The following is a 22,880-nucleotide window of genomic DNA, read 5'->3' on the forward strand; positions in this document are numbered from 1 at the left end:
GTGTACTCCGGAACTAATTTTGGGAAATAGCCTTACATCATGTACTTCAGTGCTTTCTCTTTACATTGGCTTCTGAGGAGTAGAAAAAGCAATGAACTATCCTGAACCAATCCACTAAGAGTTCTTAAGAGGCATATACATTTAAGGCCTTTTCTCTTTACTTTCTAAATTATAATGAAATATTGAAGTGAATTCTGTTTTTTCATCAGTTTTGAAAAAAGGATTAAGTCCCTTTGCAAAATGTTCACAATTATGAGCTTTTTTTTTTTCAATTTTGATATAAATATTATAGGCTCTGACACTACGAGCCAGGACGATTCTAAATGACCTGACTGAATGTGTGATAAGTCATTGTTACTTTTCTCCAGACCACTGAAAACAATCCCAGAAGGGACTGTCTGGGATTCTGTACTAGGTGAGAGACCCAAAGAAAATTTTAGACACAGTCTGTTTCAGGAGCAGCAGCTCACACAAGAAGGTTTTACATTTGTATTTATTGTAGAAAAATTAGTAAAATAAACATAGAAATCATTTTTACATCATTTTAAATCATAGTTTGAACAATTTTTATTTTAGCAGTTGTGGCTAGTGGTATATTATAAACCTGCTTGAATATTGATACATAGAGTTTAAAATTATATATTAAATTTACATATTTTTCTAAAAATAAGTATTTTATATCTTACTTAACTACTTGTATACAATTAGTTGCTATTTATAAAGTTTCATTATTACAGATAATGCTTTTAAGAATAACAATAGATATGTTATTCTCTTTCTCTGAAGTTATTTGTTTAGAAAAAATTCCAAAATTATTAGTCCAGATGGTATGATCATTTTTATGATTCTTGAACTCTACCATCAATGATTTCTAAAAGTGTCTTTATAATTCACCAACAATGTGTGGCTCTATCAGTTTTATTATATCCTTGGCTGCTTTGAATATTTTCTTTATTTTTCATCTTTTGTGATTATCTAGAAATAAAATTGTGCTTCATTACCATAATCATATGCAAATTTTTTATCCACATTTGGGCACTAAGGTACTACTAACACTATCAGAAAGAATATTTTTAGTGTCTTTACATAAATGGAAACTTTCTCTCAAGACTTTCCATTCAACTTTGATTCATCACTATGTGTCAGGTGTGCTCGGTGCTGGAGCTCTCTTGTTCTCAATCTCTCCTATTGTCTTTATTCACCACAATGTTACATTTGGACTTCACAAGTTCATTGGCTGAGTGCATCCATTACCTTTCTGTTTCACCTTGGCAGCTTTGTCAACTTCCCCTTTGGCATTTCTAGCATGACAGACATAGGTGCGCTTGAGGTCCTCAGGGGTAACTTTCTTGATGCTCAAAATCTGAGTTCTTGTTTCATCTTCTGTTCTAGTGTGACTTATACTAGAAACAGGGGAAAAATACGATAATCTGTGAGACTCAAGGGCTATGCACTGTGCATGAATCAGACAAGAAGCAACCACAGAGTCACCCCAGGTGAGGGCAGAGGGAATATTGATAAGCTATGCTGCCTGGAAAGCAGCGGTTATGAAAGGGGAATAGCAAGATTCCAGTACTATAATTTCCCATCTATACCACACACTGTCCCAATGTCTAGATCAAATCTTGATGCTGACTTCTTACTATAGTTCTCTCACCAAAACAAAGGGCCTTCTTTGCTTAAATTTCTGAGACAGGCTGCTGTATTAGTTTAGAGAGAAGCTTCTGGGGCCAGACCCATTTGGGTTTTGATCCAGGTTTTTGTCATTTACTGGCTATATACTTTGGGGTGGTAACTAATCTTTCTATGTTTTAGGCTCCTCTTTTGTAGAAAAGGCAAGCAGTAATGCCCTTACAGTGCATTAGATGGATTAATTTACTCAAGAATTCTGAGATTGAGTATGTTAATGCATAAATATTAGAATGATGCTTAATAAATATTAATATAGATTTTTATTGTTAGCCCACAGGAATAGCTGATGCATTTCAGTGATTCTCAAAGCTTGGATTCTAAACACAGGTAGAGTATTTTGGTCAAAATTCTGAAATCTCATGGTTAAATCCTAACATACAAAGATGCTCAGAGCAAGTAAACTTTGTGAAACTAAATATATCCAAATCACAGTGAGTCAGAGATCAAGTACTTTGGATCCAAGATCAAGATTTAAAATCCTTTTGAACTACTTTGCTCAAAGCGGAAAAAAAATCTCTCTCCTACAGCTGCCTGCCATTTAAGTTCTCCTTTCGATTAGGCTTCCTGTCAGTCATAGGAGTTTGGTTAAGAGCTCAGATTGATTTAGCCAAAGCTTAACCCCACTGCTGTCCTGTGATCACTGAGTATGTGTTTCAGTAGCAGCAAGAAGGAACAATATGACTTTCCTTATTTTTTGTTTATTATTACTGTGCGGATGGGAAGCACAATGTTCAGAATCCCTAAAATGATCAGTAACTTTCCCTCTAAGCCTACAGCCACATCTTTCATCAATTTCTTCTGCGAAAACCGAACTGCAATTTCAGGAAGGCCCTTTTACGCCTTTGAATATTGTCTGCTTCTCTGACTTCCAAACCCTTGTGCATACTTCTTTTACCAGGAACATTCTTTCCATTTCCTTATATAGCTAATTTCTTTTCTCTCTTCAGATCTTGATAAAAGCACTATATCATCTGAGAAGCACTACTTAATCCCCTAAAACTGACTGCATCCCCTATTAAATCCTCTCATAATAGCCAATACAGCTGGGAAATATCCCAGTTGTGTTTATCTCATTGTATTCAAATGTCTGCTCTATCATTGTTACTCCTATAAAATGTACCTAGTTAGGCACTAAGTACCTTATGCAAAGTAGAAATTTTATAATTTCTGCACAAAGTCTGAGTTTACTAATATGAAAGACATATTTTTTGAATTCTAGAAATTCAAGTAGCTTAAGTTCTATTTGCACATATGTGATAAAGCTTAAGGTCTTGGAACTACTTTGTTCACATAGTTGATTAGCTGTGAATTTTTATTAATTGTTACAGCAAACCAATTGCTCTTTGGTAATGGTATACTTCATTTACTGAGGAACCTTTTGTCTTCAAAGACCCACACTTTCCTCTCTGCCAATCCCCTTAAAAATTCAGGTTATTTAGGAATAATATGACCTGGGTTGTTACTTTAAGAGTGAGTTATATTTCCACCCATTCTTTAAAATTTAAAGAATATAAATATATTTATCTAATATTTTAAAAATCATTAATGATAAATGCAACATATAGGTTATGTGAATTAAGAAAGAGGAAGGTAGGAAATACATGCTCACTGAAACAGAAGAAACTAAATAAAAGTATTTGAAGCACAAATAAATAGGTCCAGACTCCAGTATTGAGAAACAGAAGAACACAACTACACTGACTGGCTTTGATGTATCCACCCACAACCTTATACTGTGGCCTTTTCATTCATGTAAGGTATCTATTTCCCTTACTTCCGAATGTTTATCATAAATGTGATCTTGCTGGGCTTAAGACAATAGGATGCATGCCCTACGGACAGACTGTGATGAAGATGCGCAGCCCAGGACATTCTAATTCAACTCTTTAATGGCCATCAGGCAGCATTTCTTCCTTAGATTGCAGGTCCAATAACCCTACTTAGGGATGCAGCCACCAAAGATTTGAAAATCTTGCTGACTTTCATTAATGATAGGTAAAAATGAGCATTTTTATTTCCATTAAGTATTATGCATCAGAGTTCAGTAGACTGAGAAACAAAGGTTAGTCACCCCCTTGTCTGCCCCCGTGATACCTTTCATTAATGGTTACATCAATAGTGATGTCATCTGGCTTTTTCCCATCAATGGTCCACCAAACCTCATTGCGAGAGTCCTTCAGGAAACTAAAATAGACTTTACAGGGGATGAGTAGCTCCTCACCTAAAAAAAAAAAAAAAAAAGGAAAATAAAACAGAAAGATGAAGTTAACTCATCAGTTTGTAAACCTCACATGGCTATGTTGGGTCATACTCTATGGCTGACAGAAGCTACCAAAGTTACATGTACCTAAAACTCTACTTATGAGCAATTCTCTGGTGGACTACCATAAGGTCATGTGTCATGTTTCATTCTAAAACAAACAAACAAAACCAAGAAAAAAAGGCCATCAAGTTTACATAAAATTATCAGAGTGACCATTTTTTAATACAATCTACATAAATTCTAAAATGACAGTATTTGTTTTAAAATGCTCTGACAATATCCTTTTTGTCCTTAAACCTCCACATACTGTTTGTCTCCTTTGTTATTTCCCTCACCCAGGGAAGATGGGACAACCACCACTGAAAGAATGGGCTGAGGAGGTCCTGTCCCAAAATGCTCAAGCTATCAGGGTACATTTAATATATTTTAAGACAATTTACAAATAGCAAATTCTATAATATCCTTTTTTTCTTGTCTTTTTTGGTTGTTTGTTTTTTTTTTTTTTTGAGACAGAGTCTTGCTCTGTCGCCAGGGCTAGCATGCTGTGGCATCAGCCTCACTCACAGCAACCCACAGCAACCTCAAAATCCTGGCCTCAAGCGATCCTTCTGCCTCAGCCTCCTGAGTAGCTGGGACTACAGGCATACGCCACCATGCCAGGCTAATTTTTTTCTATTTTTAGTAGAGACGGGGTCTCACTTTTGCTCAGGCTGGTCTCCAACTCCTGACCTTGAGTAATCCTACCACCTCGGCCTCCCAGAGTGCTAGGATTATAGGCGTGAGCCACCCCACCCAGCTATAATATCCTTCTGAGATAGAACATGAGGCTAGGGAGATCCTTAGACAGAAAATAGGAATAATAACCACAGCAGCAGAAGCATTAGTGACATACTGAGATCAACTTTGCACAACTTATTATACTGAATATTTATACCTATTAATGTTCTTATTTAATCTTAACAAAACACTACAAGATATTTTTAAAATTTGTGTTTTATAAATGTGAAAGCTGAAGCTTAAATACATTAACTGACATTTCTAGGTAATATTGTTACTAAGCGTCAGGCCAGGATTTGATGTAGACTGATCTTCCATTTCAATTTGCCCAGAACAGTTCCGTTTTATGCCTCCTTTTCTGGTTACCCATTAAATATTGACTGTTTTCGTCTCAAAAAGTATCTGGTTTTAGATGATAAATTATATCATCACCCTAATTTCAACTTAGGTTTATCTGACTGAGTGGTCATACTCTAACCTCCTTCCAACACGTGGTTCTTAAGCCTCCCCCCTCCTGTCCCCAAGGAAGATAAAGGGAACATGAATTTGGGAATGTTTTTGTAAGTATAATATGATAGACAAAACATATTTAGGTGATTAATAAGGGTTTACCCTGACAGCAGGAAATATATTCACATTACTATATAAAGCCACAGTTAATTCTAGGAAATCCAGTCCATTTGAGGATGCCAGACCCCTTACTGTGTTGTTTCTTTGCAAGGTAAATCACATTTGCAAACTTATCTTAATTGTGTTTCTGGGACTTTGTTTTCCACCTATGTTGATCACTGACTATTATTTTTAGCACATTTTAAACAAATGCTCTTTTATACTTCTGTGGAGGTTGTCAGAATCCAAATGGAGTCATTTGTGCCAAACCCTAACAAAATGGAGTCAGTCTAGAGGCTGTATCAAAGGGGCTCTCGTGCACACATGCCTGTTTCAAAAATTACTACAAGGCCTCTCTGGAAACCACTACCTTGCACAAAGGCAAGCATAACCTTACACAAAGAATAGTTCTGTGAGGGTGTCTGCCCAGCAATTGGCTATTCAATCTTGGATTGATACTACCTTTGTTATTAATTATTTCAAAACAACTTATGTAACCTTTCTCACTTTGCCTTTAAAAACACCTACCTTCTTTTGCTTCCTAGGTACGCCTGTGCTTCCCCAGTGGGGTGCCATGGCACTAGTCTTCCCGGATTGCAATCTGTCATTCATTACTGAATCAATGTAATTTTTTGTTTGTTTGTTTGTTTTTTGTAGAGCCATTCTTTCTGTTGTTATTTAGGCTGACATCTCTCATTGGGTTTGGAATGACTTTATTGGAAAGGATATAACATAGAAAATGTTAAAATTTTCTATGGCTTTCTGTTCACCTGACTGTGGGAGACTTTGAATTAGAAGAACAACAAATCCCTTATTTGATCAGTTATAAATGATTTGTGTCTAAAATGAAAAACCATGAAAACTAAAAGGAGACCTAGAGAATCATGTTAAACATTCAAGAGTGTTCTGAATCAAGATAGACTAATTTTATCAGTTGTTATCTATTATATACACAGTCCTGCCTCCAAGCTCCAGCCCCTGCCCTTTAATAGTGGAGAAGCAGCTAGTACTTATGTTGCAGCCCAGGCAAACCAAAGCCTTGTACATGCTAAAGATCGCATCAAACAGAAATGACTAATCAGCAGAGGAAGACTGCTATCAGAGTAGGGAGCAGATGCTGAATGAGAAGCAAAAAATTCCTGAGCTGGCCATGAGATCGATGAAGTAACTGATCCCTAGAGCTGTCTTGGTTTCCGAAAATATTTCAGTTTCAATTCATGTGTTTCTTTACAATAGTCTTCTATTCTCTTGCACTAACTTAATGACAATTTATTCCTTATAATTAAGAGAATCTAAATGAAATCTGGAGACTCAGCTATAATTACCTGGTTCTTTCTCATAGACCACGTGATCATTGGGAGAATGGATCTGGGGGGGCATTGCATCTTTTGGAGATCCTGTGGCAGAGAGGAAATAAAGGGAGATGCTGTTAAATTACAGAGCCTTATTCAACAGTCTGCTCTTCTGTGAACAATTGCCCAATTTCCTGGCATAGTTTGTCAATTTTTCTTAAGAAGGCCCACAGTCTAATATATACTCAATCATTTAAAACAAGCAAAGAAAGCATAACATGATAGGAAACATATATATTTGTTCTCTGCCTGCAGTTTCTGACACAGGTTCCTAAAACCCTTGTATTAATAATTTCCTGAGTAATATGGGAAATAGGGGCATCTTTTGTTAGAATATTTAGTCTCAGTCCCAGATTCTGGGCAAATGAGCTTTTCAAACCCTTGGAATCTCTTGAGCAATGAGTGAAGTGATTTTTATATGCTAATGAGATGACCAGTGGTAAGGTCCCTTTATAGCTTCAGGATGAGGGCTGGTAGCCAGAAACACCAAGATTAAAGGGCTGAGACTTTCAGCCACACCCCCAAACTTCCAGGGAGGGGAGGAAGGGTAAAGACTGATTCATCACCAATGGCCAAGTCTATGTAGTGGAACCTCCATAAAAACCCTAAACAATGAGTTTAGGAGAGCTACTGGGTTAGGGAAGACATCCAGGTGCAGGGAGGGTGGAGCACCTCAACTCCACAGGAACATAAGCTCCTGCAGTCGGGACCCTTCCAGACCTCCCCCTATGTATCTCTTCATTGGGCTGTTCATTTGAATACCTTATAATATCCTTTATAATAAACTGTTAAGTATAAGTAAAGTCTTTCCCTAAGTTTTGTGAGCTATTATAGCAAATCACAGAAACTCAGGAGGAAGTGGTAGAAAGCCTCAATTTGTAGCCAAGTCAGACAGAAGTGTGGGTAACCTGGGGACCCACGTGGCATCTGAAGTGGAGGGTAGGGAAGACTTGTGGGACTGAGCCCTTAACCTGTGTGGTCTATGCTAACTCCGGGCAGTTAGTGTCAAATTGAAATAAATTGGAGGACACACTGTTGGTGTCCTCAGAAAACTGGAGAATTGCTTGGTATAAAAAAGCCACACATTTGGTGACAGAAGTGTTGGGAGCATAGAAAAACAGTTTTTTCTTTACAAAGAAACAAATAAAACATATTGAGTATCCTCCATGTATCAGGATAGACTGTTTAACCAGTGTTCTTGCTTTCTAAAGCTTACATGAGATAAACTTCTTTTTTTTTTATAAGTTTTTAAAAAATTGATTTTAAAATTTTGGTTACAGTTTCATTTTTTTTTTTTTAACAAGTCTACTATTTAATCTCTCAGGATAAAAAAAAAATTAAGATTCTAAAGAAACAACAAAGGAATGTAAAGGAAGGGCACAACCGCTGTATTCTCAGGGGTGTAGTTGCTAGTCCAGTTTAATACCCAGCTTCAAAACAAAATGTATTTTTTTATTTTTTATTTTTTATTTTTATTTTTTTATTTTTTTTTCAATTTAATTTTACAGAATCAAAGAGTCTAACAGTATATCTTGTTAGATACAGTATGTCCTCATAATGTATACATTATTTCTTGTACAATGATATGAAATAATATGGGAAATATTCATGATAAATTATTAAGTGAACAGTGCAAGTTAAAAACAATAGTTTCATATTTTTTTCCCCACCCCCCCTTTCCCGAGTCAGCACCTTCAAGTGTAACCACTCCCAAAACGGTGCGCAATGCACTCATTGTGTAGGCATACCCCCATCCCCTCCCCCACCCCCCACCTCAGTCTGATGTCCAATTGGTGTTATTTTTGTATTTTTTAAATGAAATAATGTTACAACCACCACTATCTTCTGAGCTTGTTATAACTTTCAGACACAAGGTTTCATTTTAAGCTTGGTAAAAAAACAGGAATGATGGCCAACCTTAGAATGTAGTGTGTACCTTACATTAAATTTAGACTTCTTATCCTACATAATAACTAATTGCTTCATGTCTTAACCAATTGTTCCTTCTCTCTATATTTCTCATCAATATGCCCAAAGTCTCTAGTATGGGACCTGGTTAAGTAAGTTTCAAATGAATGAATAGGTAAATGGAAAACTCAAAATTACAATTTTAAGGTCAGCACTAATTAGTCTACCTGATGTCTACTTTTCAGATGAATGTTCATTTATGAGACTGCTGCTCTTTATAACATTCTATACTCCTAAATTAAAATAAAAATATCTTGAAGGGGTTTTTTAGTAACAATTAAAACTCACATTACATTTCATTATGAGGAATAAATTAGATAATACATATTAAAGCATCCACTACTGGTATATAATAAGTACTCAGTATTTTGCAGCTTTAAAAAGCAAATTTGTGTTGCTTGAAAGTTGGAAAGAACCTCCCAACTCCCATCTGTTTAGGTCAACTTTTATATCCATAAATTAGTGACCAAGTACACTCGTTCCCAACTTTCCAAAAATGGATGCATTTAAGTATACATATTAGAAACAACTGCCAACATGAATATAAGTTAGATTATTTGTTTGACTTCTAAAATACATTCATGTTAAGTTCTAAATTTAGTTTGCTTTTTTCTTCTGAATTAATCCCCAACGTGGGATTATTTAGAAAGTAAGAAATGATTACAAAATTGATTTGAATTTTATTTGCACTATGTTCAAGTGTTTTATTTTTATGTGTGTCTTTTGTTTGTTTGTTTGCTTTCATTTTTGTAATTTACACTGAATCTGGTGTCAGACTAGTAGAAAAGGCCCTGAACAGAGATCTTGGATTTAGAATTAATTCTTCCACTAACTCAGGGAGTGTCTCTACAGAGGTTACTTCCTGTCAGTGGGCCTCAGTGTTTTCACCTATTAAAAGATGGGGTCTGACAAATTATTACTCAGATATACTATCATTTTTAACACAGTGCACACAGTGGTATTTAGGGCTCACTCCCCAAAGCCATATATCCTGATGCCAGTTCTCTGGATTTCTGGGTTTGCTAGGTGCCTGTCATCTCTGTCCGGGCATTGCCCTTTCCACATTCCTAGTTTCTTACCCCCTGTTCTTTCAGCGCAAAGCAAAGGTGAACACCACCAGCAAACACCTTCAGCAGTAGCTACAGCAGCTTCAGTACATAGAAAAATGGAGTTTACTTAATCCAAGTAACACACTTTTTTGACAATATTATTAACTATCCTTCACTGAGTCTCTATCGCTTATCTGAAACTACATTAGTGCAGTATGAATATTATTTCTAATATTCTCAATTATCCTGAATGTTAGGTAGCCTTAGTCTCAGAGTACAGATAAGGACAATGAGACCTCGATCAAAATCATATTGCTAATAAATGGCAGTGATATGATTTGAACACAGATCTGTCTGGTACTCTTTTTTATTCCCCAAACTGCCTCTACGTCATTCATTCACTTATTCATTCAGTTGACCTACAGCTATTGAATGCTTACTTTGTACATGGAATTGTTGAGGGTGCTGGAAATAGTGAGGTGAACTAAAAACATATGTCTCTTTCTTTATAGAGTTCACATACTTTTGCATAATAAACTATTAAGAGCCAGAACAAGATTATTGCATTTTTGTTGTGTGTACTTAATGCAAATCATGCTTACCTACCACCTTCACAGTCAGAGTCCTGGTGAGATGGAAGGTACGTCCATTTTCTGGATATGTAACAACACATGTGTAATTTCCATTATTTGAAATTAAGGCAATGAGAAAACTCAAGTTCATACCTTCAGGTATTACATTATTAAAATCCTGTATTTTATAACAGCCCTAGAAAAAGTAAAAAAATAAATAAATCAATAAAGATGTTTGCTGCTTAGATACATGCATAGAAAATATACAAACACATGCACACTCACATCTAATTTTGCACAGAATATCTAAATATCTATGCTGCACTTTTTTACAAAATTATTTTGGTCAAGTATTTGACAATGTTTCTTGAAAGAATAAACGAAATAAATATCATTATCTCTTCTGCAAAAAAGAAATTAAAATTGTAAACTAATTAAGATAAAACTTCAAAAGCACAGACTTACTGTCTCAGGATCCAGTATTCAAATTCAAATCCCATGTTCATAATGAAACAAAGTTAAAGTTTTTGTAATAATGACTAAGGAAACTTAACAATTGTAAGCCCTGCTATTTAGAAAACAATTATTTTTCCTTTTTCTACATTTCTCCACTGATTATACAGGGTGTCCCAAAAGTCTCCATACAAAGGAAAAACCTTGTGAGGTTTTGTAATGAATATTTTGTAAATAAAGGTACATTTTGGTATAATTCCCATTTTCCCCATGTATGGCAACTTTTGGGACACCCTGCATTAATTTGGGAATCCAGTCACTCTGTCTGATAAACCAGGCACCAATTTAGATGTCTGATTTTGGCATTCTTGATCATCCTATTGAATTTGCTTTACCAATCACTTCTAAACTTTTTTGTGTTTTTCTTCTATTTCGTCTCATTTGTATAATTATTACAGACTCTAAAATCTAAAAATATAAGATGTTTTATGAGCCTTGTCAAGAGCTAAGAGTTTATTTTTGCTCCTAATTAATATTTTTATATAACTCTTGATTTTAAAATTTTGAGGTTGAACTATCATTCACCATAACTATAATCCTGTTTTGGATCTCTCAGACTTACTAATTGGCTTTCTCACTATTTATTTTTATTTTAGAGAAAAAAAATCAATACAGCATGTGTGACAAAAATATATGTTGAACACTTACTCTTAGATAAATTTTTTTCTTTTTCTTTTAAACATTAATAATTGATTTATGACAAAAAGGATTAGGATACCTCCAAGGCTCTCTAAATTTTTAAAATTCTTTGAGACTATCACTGACTTATACTCTCAATTTTCTGTATTCATATATTTAATTTTGTATACTTGAAGTTTTCTTACTTCAATTTCTGGAGTATGCGTTTTGAAATATGACAGTAATCACGTCTTGGGCTTTTGGCTAAGATCAAGTGAAATATGACAGTTACACTAAGAGGCACATTTTGTAATTCTTTGTCACAGGAAGTATATCTTTTAAGAACAGCACTGAACTTTTGTTTCATGGAAAAGATCATCAAGAGGAAGCTAATATAAGCTTAGGTAAGTTACAGTCTCAATGCAATTTCCCCTGCTTGGATAAGCAGTGCTTCTAGACACTTGTCACATGAGCAGAAGATTTTAATACCCTTAGGTTATCACAAAGGATAAGGCCACGAAGGCCTGTACTTTTATAATAAATTTATGTCAGACTTAGTTTACATTATAATATCTGTAGAAATCCATTTAATTTTTATGGCATCTTTAATTTAAATAGTTCAAAGATTTTTTTCCCTCATTTGTTGCTTAGCTGTTCTTAAATATCTGTGTAGATAGATCAGAGTAAATATGCTCTAGTTTTATAGATGGAAAAAATGAGACAGATAAAGACTTATTCTAGATAAAACATACAGAGCTGGACCTGTTTTCCAGATGGCTGGATAAAGTTCTTTCTCTAGCTCCTTAACTAAGAATGAACATCTCTCCTCAGTATTGAGGTGAGGCTATAAAAATTATACTGAGACATGCACTTAACATGTACGGTATTATCTGATCCTTGCCCTAAACATGCCAAGTTTGTAATGCTCTTATTTCCACTTCATAGATGAGAAAAAAAGGCCTAAAAAGTTATGTAAAGGTTAAGATCACAGCACTAGGCAGTACTGAAGCTAGAATTTGAACCTAGTTCTACTTGTTTTAAAGCCCTTGCTTTTAGTTTCTCCTGACACTGTCTCCTCACCCTATATAGGGGGCCTGCATGTATTTCATGCCTGGAGCCAATCCCAGCATTGAGACTGTGATATAGCTCTATCACCTAAATCAGACTGTAGTCAGTGGAAACTGGAAAGTCATACTTTTTGGGATGAGAAGTAAATTATTATTACTGAACTTGTCAACAGCATTTCTTAAGAATGTGCTGAAATGAATTTTATATAGCTGTTTCAAAGCTATTAGGCCTAAAGTATTTTAGAAAAGGAAATGAAGGAAGTATTTTATATTCTAAGTAATATGTGTGATGTGGGTAATTTCGGGGCATTGTTGAACTATAAATCCCCATTAACTTTAGCCTGTAGCATCGGGTTAGCGCTCTCTTTTTTTTATAAGCATCTCCATCTCTAGATCCTTCAGCACATGTATCTGAGACACACAGGATATTTTGAAACATAATAAATGATTTCTAAAAATAAATTCTGCAAATTTTGGAATGATTTCAAAACCATTTGTTTGGAATCCAGAAGAAAACAGATATGAACAATGATTTGGATAACCAAAGAATAGAAAACATGTTTCCAAAGATAAGAAAGGAGTTAAAAATAAGTGAATTTCCACAATGAAGCAGACATTTGTCTAATTAGAAGGCAAACAATCCTTCTAGTTGACCCATCAGTTCCTCATTCTCAAAAGACAGAAGTTAAGTAGAAAAGCAAGTTTTCAATCACGCAATAGTTGCTGTGGCAACTGACCACAACCTATAGGTGAAGAACAACACAAGAAATGACTTTGAGATCCTGCAACTGAAATGAATCATGTGGGGAGGGGAGGGTTGTGGGTGGAGGAATGTCATGACAAGTAAGAACAAGTGTTTCCATTCAAGAAACACGCAATGTGTAAAGAACTGTGTGAAGGCACAAAAATGGAAAAAACAGAGTTCCTCACTTATAGGCATTCATGGTTTAGTGGGGGATTGCAACAAATATTATAAAAGGCATATAGGGGCAGGGAAGTATGGAAGAAGATCAAACAGAAAACATTTAGAAAATTTAATGAAGAAGGAACATTTGGGCTGGATCTTAAAGGACAAGTAGAATATTAACAGCTATTGAGAAGGAAGGAACATGTGAGAAAGAGACACTTTGGGCACCGGAAATAATATGAAGAATTCATCTGCACTCTCATAGCAGTTTCTCCACCCTGTCATTACTGAAATTACTTCATTACATGTTCTATTTTCTTTTTCTTTTTTTTTTTTTGAGACAGAGTCTCACTCTGTTGCCCAGGCTAGAGTGAGTGCCGTGGCGTCAGCCTAGCTCACAGCAACCTCAAACTCCTGAGCTCAAGGGATCCTCCTGTCTCAGCCTCCCGAGTAGCTGGGACTACAGGCATGCACCACCATGCCCGGCTAATTTTTTCTATATATGTTTTTAGCTGTCCATATAATTTCTTTCTATTTTTAGTAGAGATGGGGTCTTGCTCTTGCTCAGGCTGGTCTCGAACTCCTGAGCCCAAATGATCCACCCACCTCGGCCTCCCAGAGTGCTAGGATTACAGGCGTGAGCCACCGTGCCTGGCCACATGTTCTATTTTCATGTAGAGCTCCTCCTTTAGAAAATTAACTCCTATGGGAGCCAATCGGGGTGGATGAGTTCTGTATCTGCACAGACAGCAACTTGCCCAATACTTGGTGCATGGTAAATGCTCAATATATTTGTGTTGCATGATCAAAGATGGGAATGAGAGAAGCCAAGACACAAGACACGGAGTTGACAACTCAGGGAGTATATGAGTATTTGGAATATAAGACATGGTAGGTTGTAGGATGGATATGGAAAGGAGGAGGAAGGATACAAAGAGTTTATTTGAGATACAAAGTCTAAACAGTCAGGAAAATCTACTAAAGTTTTTGCATCTGAGATTAAGTTGGTGTAAAATATATTATACTTTGTCACAAAGTCTCAAAAGAGTTTGATAAACCAGTTACTTCCAATGAACAGAACTAAGTTATCCGATGTTTACACAACAAATATTTATAAAGTCCCTCCTATGTGCTAGGCATTGTGTTAGGAGATGGGCACATAAGAGCCAGTAAAAAACAGAAATGACACTTATTTTCTGGAATTTTACAGTCCAGTTTAATTCATTCAATTATTCAATCAATTCCTAAGTACAATATATATAGGCTCAGTTTTATGCTGTGTGTTTCATATTCAAGGGAGAGAAAAAGGGAGAGAGAGTTGGGGGTAGAACGTGTGAGTGCTCACTATATAGTACAGAAGAGAGAAATAAAATCACTATAGTAACAGAGATGTGAATTAAGTGCTATCAAGGTGCAAAATGGGTGAATTTGTATGGCCTGATGCAGCCTCAGGCTTCACAGCTATTTGAATTTGGCTTTCAGTTTAAATGATGAATCTTGGATCCTCCGAAGTCTTAAAACTGTATGTAAAATGTTGATGTATATGCATATATGGGATGATATGTGTATAGCTCTGAAAGAAAATATGATACACACTCCCTTCATAGTCAGGGTTAAAAACCACTATATAGGGAGGATAGGAAAAAGAAAGAGATTAAGAACCAACCTAACTAAGTTGTCAGGTCAAACTGAAGCAGGCATTTAAAAAATAATGTCTACTACATATATCCTGGACTAACTTCCCAACAATACGTGCTATGGCCAACAAGAAGGCCAAGGCTGGCACTTTTTTTGAAATATTCTTTCCTGATGGGATTTTATCAGAAAATCAAAGATTTTCCTATTTTCTAAGTGAGATTTATAAACAATATGTGACCAATTCTGATTAATTTCAAACTAAAAATTAGAAGTGGAGGTAATATACTCATTTTAATGATCACAATGGGTATGCAGATAACCAGCTTTTTTTCAAATTTTTATCCAGAATGGTATCTATTCTGATAAACAGCAGTTGAGAGTATTTCAGCAGCTGTAATAAATGGAATATCTAAAACACCCAAGAAAGTGGTTCCTCTGGTCCTCTGTGAGAAGGGGAAACTGCCTATGCTTTTATAAGTGTCTCTAGAAAATAAAATTTTAAATATCCAATTACAAGGAAGAGAACTAATACAGTAATATGAAAGTGAGAATGGCTTGCCCTCGTTTAAAGCTCAGGTCTCTAAATAAATCTAATAAAAATAGTAACAAAAACAACAACAAAAGGGTCACATTACTTGTTTCTTTATATATTTGGAGGTCCCTATGTGAATAAAAAGGCAGTATCCTGAAGTTCTTTTATAAGCTGGCTATTTGAAATTCAGTAAATAACTTACAAACCACGGTTTGCTTTTCAGACTAGTTACAAAACCTGGCTTATTCAACAAACATTTACTGAACATCAATTTAACTCACAGGATTGCGGAATCAGGGAACTGTGAATTCTGGGTCCTAAATTAAGGAAAACCTGTCATACAGAAAAGAGGAGAGAAGAAGAGGAGGCATACAGAGGAGGAAAATCCAATAGTGCCCCATTTCTTCTGAAATTCAGAAACATAAACATTTGGTTTTAAACTTCCTTTAATCTCAGTTTAAGACCTCTCTGATTTCCCAGGGCCCTCTGTCCACAGGTTTCCCTAAGTCTCACAGTCCAGCCCACACACAACCCAATAATGTGTTCAAAGATAATGTGTCCTACAGTCCAAAGGAAAAGACTGGGCCACCCTCTCCACATCGGCCCTGAAGAGTACAGGCTTTAGAACCAAAGGACTTGGCCTGAAATCCCAGATGCTCCCATTAGCAGCTGGGTAGTTTTGTGTAAATGACATAAGCCAATGTGAAAGTGTGAGTTCTTGACACAGATTGCATAGGGTTGAATCTTAGCTTCTAGCCCTGTGACTTTGGGAATATCTCTCGACCGCTCTATACCGTGGTTTCCTCAACTATAAAGTGGAGGAAATGAATGAGCCCGCTTCATAAAGATGTGGAGAGAATTAAGTGAAATAAAGTATTTGGAACAATACCTGTGTTCGACAAATGTTAGCTGTTACTGTTTTCCTCTCAAAGCCTCCATTTCCTAATCTGTTAAAAGATAATATCTACCTTGTAGAGTTGTGATGAATTTTACATATGATAACACACAAAGTACCAAAGTACCAAACATCAAAGTACCTTGTAACTAGTAAGATGTAAGAAATGTTCGTTTCCTCTTCCTTTTTCAACTCAACAGCTTTTATCTTTCAGATAACAGGAAAGCAAATTTACTGAAACTGATTTTTATCAATTTGTCTTTTAACCTTATAGACTTATTTGTATTACTAAAAGAGAACATTTCTCCAATATCAAGGTAGGGACCTCAGGTGATAACAACAACAAAGAGAATTGCTGTAGAGGAGCCAAGATGTCTGGGTAGATGCTCGGGAACGACTGCAGGAGGCAGGAAATAAAAAGCAATGCTAGCCCTGCTGCACAGAGGTAGGGGGACGCAGCCACTGAGTATCTGGGTTTTGTTTCCCAGATGGCAAAACTCTTACGATCAAAGGTGTCAGTTGATTACCCAAAGGTAGCAAAATAAAAAGCAGTAAGCGGTATGCCAGACATTCGTAGCAACCTTTTTATAATCAGAGAATAAAAAGGATGGCTGGTTGCCGGTTGCCCTTTTTAGCCACCTGCGCATGGTTGGATCTCAGCCTTGGCAATGGTTTTACAGCTGTGACTTTTTCTCAGTCTCCTTCCCAGACTTTATGCCTCCATTTACCCCTTGAACAGTCTTTCCAGAGTTTAACCTTAGCCAACTTCTCTTCTCACTTTACTTAGTCTTCTCCAGAGCTTCCATTGTCACACAGATACATCCAATTCTCTGTCTCCAGCCTTGCCTTTCCTCCCAAGCTCCAGGCACACATGCATGCAACCACTACCTGCTAGTCACTGCACTGCCACTTGCCACCTAGATGTCTCACAGACACCTCTAACTTAACAGGACATTGCCTAAATCCACTACTTACTCCCCCAATCTGCTCTTCCTTTGCTACTTCATACCATGGTTAATAATGTAATAAATGTACCATCATTCATCCTGTTGGAAAAACCAGAGATTTAGGAATCATTGGAGATACAAACACGGATATAGCATAACTTTGCCCTCAAGAAATAGGCAGTCTCAAATGGTACATGTATGTAAATCTCTTCCTTTTCTTAAAACCAACAGTAATTTCTTTTTGTCACTCTTGTGGAACTTAGAATTCTACATTTTGATGATAATAAAAATTCTTATTTATAAACTCATCTATATTAAACTGTGAGCTCCTTTGGGACTATATAGAGCTGGGCATGTATTTCATTCATTACAGTGTTCCCCCAACCCCCTGGCATATTTCATTGAACACAGTTGATCTTCAACTGGTATACAGATGCTCCTTAACTTATGATAGGGCTACACACTAATAAACTCATTATAAGTCAAAAATACCATAACTTGAAAATGCAACATAGCAGATGGTCCCCGACTTAACAATGGTTTGACTTAAGATTTTTGACTTTATGATGTTGTGAGAGTGATACGTTTGCAGTAGAAACCATAACTCCATTGTATGTCATAAGGAGCTACTTGAGTTAATATGGGTTTAATCCCAATAAACCCATCATAAAATTGAAAATCTTAAATCGAACCATCATAAATCTGGGACTGTCTCTACGTTGGATGTATACATGAATGAATGACTATTTTAAAAAAGGCAAATTCCAGGTGATGGCTCACATCTGTAATCCCAGCACTTTGGGAGGCCAAGGTAGGAGAATCGCTCATGGCCAGGAGTTCAAGAATAGCCTGAGCAACATAGCGAAAACCTGTCTCTACAAAAAAATAAAAATAAATAAATAAATAAATTAGCCAGGCTTGGTGGAGCATGCCTGTAGTCCCAACTACTCGGGAAGCTGAGGCACAAGGATTGCTTGACCCTAGGAGTTTGAGGTTGCAGTAAGCTGTGATGATGTCACTGCACTCTAGCCCAGGCAATAGAGTGTGACTCTGTCTCGAAAAAAAAAAAAAAAGGCAGCAAAAAGTGATATTGACACTGGCAGCTGACATAAATAAATATAAGTATATGAGGGAAAAATGATCTCCAGCTGGAGGGAACAAAGAACAATTAATGAAGATGGTAGAATTTGATCTCTAAAGAAGGAAATTTCACAGGAAATGCATGAGGAAAAAGGAGAAGAGGAAATGTTACGGCGTGTATGGGAATACAACTAAAAAACAAATAAGGTTAAAGGTTAGAGACTTTGATTGAAAGGTAAATAAACATTTTTTTTTTTTTTTTTTTTTGAGACAGAGTCTCACTCTGTTGCCCAGGCTAGAGTGAGTGCCGTGGCGTCAGCCTAGCTCACAGCAACCTCAAACTCCTGGGCTTAAGCGATCCTTCTGCCTCAGCCTCCCGAGTAGCTGGGACTACAGGCATGTGCCACCATGCCCGGCTAATTTTTTTTTTCTATATATATATTTTAGTTGGCCAGATAATTTCTTTCTATTTTTAGTAGAGACGGGGTCTCGCTCTTGCTCAGGCTGGTCTTGAACTCCTGACCTCGAGCGATCCACCCGCCTCGGCCTCCCAGAGTGTTAGGATTACAGGCGTGAGCCACTGCGCCCGGCCAAACATAATTTTTTAACTGGTAAATATATTACATTTATTTGTGTAAAACTATTAATATTATTTTTTAATCATCTTTTATGCTTTTTACTATGAAAAATTACAACCACATAGACAACAATGAGCCCCTTACTACCTCAACAAGTATCATTTCTGTGCATATCTCTCAATGATAAGACAACATCTATCAGCATACCTACAGTACCACTGTCAAGTTTAAAAAGTCATAATTCATTGGTACCACTATTCTATGTTCAGAATTCTCTAATATTTTCATAATTTTGTTTTGTTTGTTTTGAGACAGTATCTCTATCTGTCACCCTGATAATTGTTTCTGTTTTTAGTAGAGACGGGGTCTCACTTTTGCTCAGGCTGGTCTCCAACTCCTGACCTTGAGCAATCTTCCCGCCATGGCCTCCCAGAGTGCTAGAATTACAGGTGCGAACCACCTCACCCAGCTCATAATTTGTTTTATGGTTATTTGAAAGAAACAGGATCTGACTAAAATTCACAATACATTGTAATTAGTTGTTAAATTTCTTCAACTGTCTCTCTCTATCTCTCTTTCCCCCCTCCCCTCTTCCCTCTCTCTCCCTTTTAGCCATTTTATTGTAAAACCAGATATATTAAAAAACTCAAAACATGTATGAGTTAATGAGTTATTACAAAGCAAACAGCTTCGTAACCAACACCCAGGTCCAGCAACTTTGCCAGCCACCCTTGAAAGGCTTTCCACATGCCCCATGTCAATTACACCTATTTACTACTTCCCTCCGTAGTCACTATCTATACTTTCATAGAAAAATCACTTGTTTTCACCTATAATTTTATTAGCTAAATATGCATGTTTAGATGCTATAGGCTCCTACACTTTTTAAATGTCTTCTATGTTTCCTTTAATCTATATATTACTACTCCATGCATTTTTTTTTTTCCTTACAATTTGTCTGTTGAAGAACCCAGCACATCTGGCTTATAGAGTTTCCTATAGTCTGGATTTTGCTGATTGCAAATTCAAGGTGCAGTTCAATATATTCCTAAATTCTCGATACCTCTTGCAAAATGGCAGTGGGATCCAAAGGCTTGATCAGACTCAGATTTAATTCATTTGGCAAGATTATATGTAATATTGTGTTCTTTCATCAAAAGAAACATGTCTGGTGGTTTCTCATCTTGTGATGTTAGCAGTCATTAATGCTTAATGCTTAGATTTGTTAATCCATTGAGGGTTGCAAGGTGATGATATTCTAATTGGATCATTTATCTTTCACTTATCAGGAATACTTTGATAGAAACATACTTCTCTGTACCACTTCAATACTCAACATTATATTTCTTCTAAAAATTCCAGAATGAATACTTGATTATTTCCCTTTACCAATTTGCAAGATAATTAATTGATTTCCTATCATCACCCAAATGTAACTAATCACATTTTTTTAAATATCATTATGAACGTAAGAATTTAAACTTACTTCACAGGATTCAAACCATTTCAATTACTATCTCTATTTAGGTTCCAATTGTTCACCTTTGGCCAACAGAAGACTCTTCAAGTTGGCTCTTAAGTTGTTTCATTAACAACTTAAACAGAGTCAGAATTTAAAATTTTCAACTGTGATTGTGGAATTATCTATTTCTCCCCTGAACTCTGCCAACTTTTGCTTCATGTAATTTGAATCATTGTTATTAGGTACATAAACTTTTCTTATTTATATGTTTTCCTGATGAAGTGTTTCTTTTATTATTATGAAATGTACTCTTTATTTCTGGTAATCCTCACTGTCTTAAAGTCTACTGTATCTGATATTTGTATAGCCATTCTAAGCTTTTTATGGTATTCATTTATTTTTGATTTTTAAAATTTTTCTCCTTTGCGCCTTCTATCAATCTTAAGGTATTATATATTGTGATTTTCTCTCTGTTATGTTCCTCTTAGTTTAGCTTCTTTTCTGAAACAATTTATTTTCTTCTAAGTTTTTATTGAGTTATAAAATATATAGAACTTCTGAAGTTTTATAATTCTTATTTGTGTTATTTCACATCTTGTTTCATTTTAAATATCTTTTAACTCATTTTTGAAATAGCAGTTTTTTTCTGAACTTTAAACTGTGGCAGGATTTTCTGACTGCACAGAGATCCCTCTTTAAAACCGTGGTGGCTTGGTCTTGAGATGTCTTGACTCTGTTTCGCTCCTCCATTTTTAGACAGTCATTCTCTTTCCTTCCTATGTGTTCTGATCCAGTTCACTTTTGATTACACTCTCAGCAGATTCTCCTCAACGTGGCTGGTAATTTTTCAGAGTTGGGAGACCCTTGAATGGCTCCAACCCTTTCCGAACATCTTACTACAGGTTTCTTGGCACTCACTTTCTATTAGAGAGCAAAGCCCCTCCCAGTTTTGCCTGCTGTTCTCAAAGTGGCTCATCATGCTTTCTAGTGAGTACCTGTTGGCCGTTTCAGAGTTCTTCTGTTCGCAAGTCTGCCAGACACCACATTACTTCCATCTGTTCCCTTCCCCACAAACATTGACTCCATATGGGTCTTAAGGCTGTTGGTGGTTTGTCTCACAGTCTTTATCGAAGTGGTTCTTATGGATAACTTGTCACTGAGTTTTGTTGTAAATTCTGTCCATGGGTTTTTTCCCTGTGGTTTATGTGAAGATCTGAAGCAATTCAAAAGCTATGCTGCTGCTACAAGTGCCACCTTCCAACATTTCCATTTTTTGATTAAACACTTTCCAAATCCCTCAGATGTTGGAGAGCCCACAGATGGACAGTGCCCACAAATGAGGGCAAACAAGAAAACACACATAAATAATAAAATATAATACTGACTAATCAAGAGTTGAAATTCACCAGATGAATTAGCAGCTTCTGACTCCACCAAGCAGGAAGTACAAATGAGCAAAATTTCTCAAAATGTTTCACAGGAAGTTGACAGAAATAAGGTAGTTCTGGCATTCTAGTTAACGTGATTTCAGAAATGGTGGGCTGAGGCAAATCACACTGTACCACTTCCTTTAAAATGGTACAAAACGAGGAAGTGGTGAAAGAATTGTATAAAGTTATTGAGGAAGAAATCAGACAACCTGAAGAGAAACATCTCAGTTATACATTGAACTCAGCAAATAAGTAATATTTTATATACCACTAGAGAGAATAAAATGTCATCTAATTTGCTTACCATATACCAAGTGATGGTAGGTTGGACACTGGAAGGAAAAAATCCATCTACATTTGGACATGTGATCCTCTGAATACCATATTCTATATACAGTCTATATACTGGGAGTTTCATGGGGGAATTGAAACAGCTGTCTTTTTGAACAACTTCCAGGGGAAATGCAACTTTGCTGCAATACGTGGTGTTCCTGAAAAGAGAAATACGCAATGATGGGTAGTCTTATTTGCATTTGATTTAAAACAGCAACCACACTAAAGTAAACTAAGTGAAGCCAGGCCACATACTGAGACATCTTTTATATGTGAAAGTTCATGTAAGGATTAAATAGGTTACGGAGGCATTTCTTATACCAATTAACATGACAGAATAAAAAAAAAACAGGCACAATTAACTACTATTAATATATTACTTTAGATATGATACTAAACGTGTGTGTGTATGTGAGCTTATATAAATAGTCACATGCCACATAATGATGTTTCAGTCAACAATGGATCACGTATATAATGGTGGTCCCATAAGATTATAAAGAAGTTGAAAAATTCCTATTGTCTAGTAATGTTGTAGTCATTGTAACATCATAGTGTGACACATTACTCATGGTGTTTCATGCTTGTACAAACAAAC

General features: G+C 36.1%; 1 protein-coding gene across 3 annotated transcripts in view; it reads right to left on the reverse strand.

The window, feature by feature from the left end:
- Positions 1–22,880, reverse strand: part of IL1RAP (interleukin 1 receptor accessory protein) — a 95,402-nt gene that overhangs the window by 22,855 nt on the left and 49,667 nt on the right. For all 3 annotated transcript variants that reach the window (XM_069472781.1, XM_069472783.1, XM_069472782.1), the window contains exons 4-8: positions 22,254–22,440; positions 10,313–10,478; positions 6,667–6,738; positions 3,787–3,913; positions 1,255–1,403 (exon numbers count right to left, since the gene is read on the reverse strand). In XM_069472781.1, coding sequence (XP_069328882.1) covers positions 1,255–1,403; positions 3,787–3,913; positions 6,667–6,738; positions 10,313–10,478; positions 22,254–22,440 — 701 coding nt within the window. The remainder of the gene's footprint in view (positions 1–1,254; positions 1,404–3,786; positions 3,914–6,666; positions 6,739–10,312; positions 10,479–22,253; positions 22,441–22,880) is intronic.

The sequence above is a fragment of the Eulemur rufifrons genome, chromosome 7 (assembly GCF_041146395.1).
Source record: "Eulemur rufifrons isolate Redbay chromosome 7, OSU_ERuf_1, whole genome shotgun sequence".
Classification (NCBI taxonomy): domain Eukaryota; kingdom Metazoa; phylum Chordata; class Mammalia; order Primates; family Lemuridae; genus Eulemur; species Eulemur rufifrons.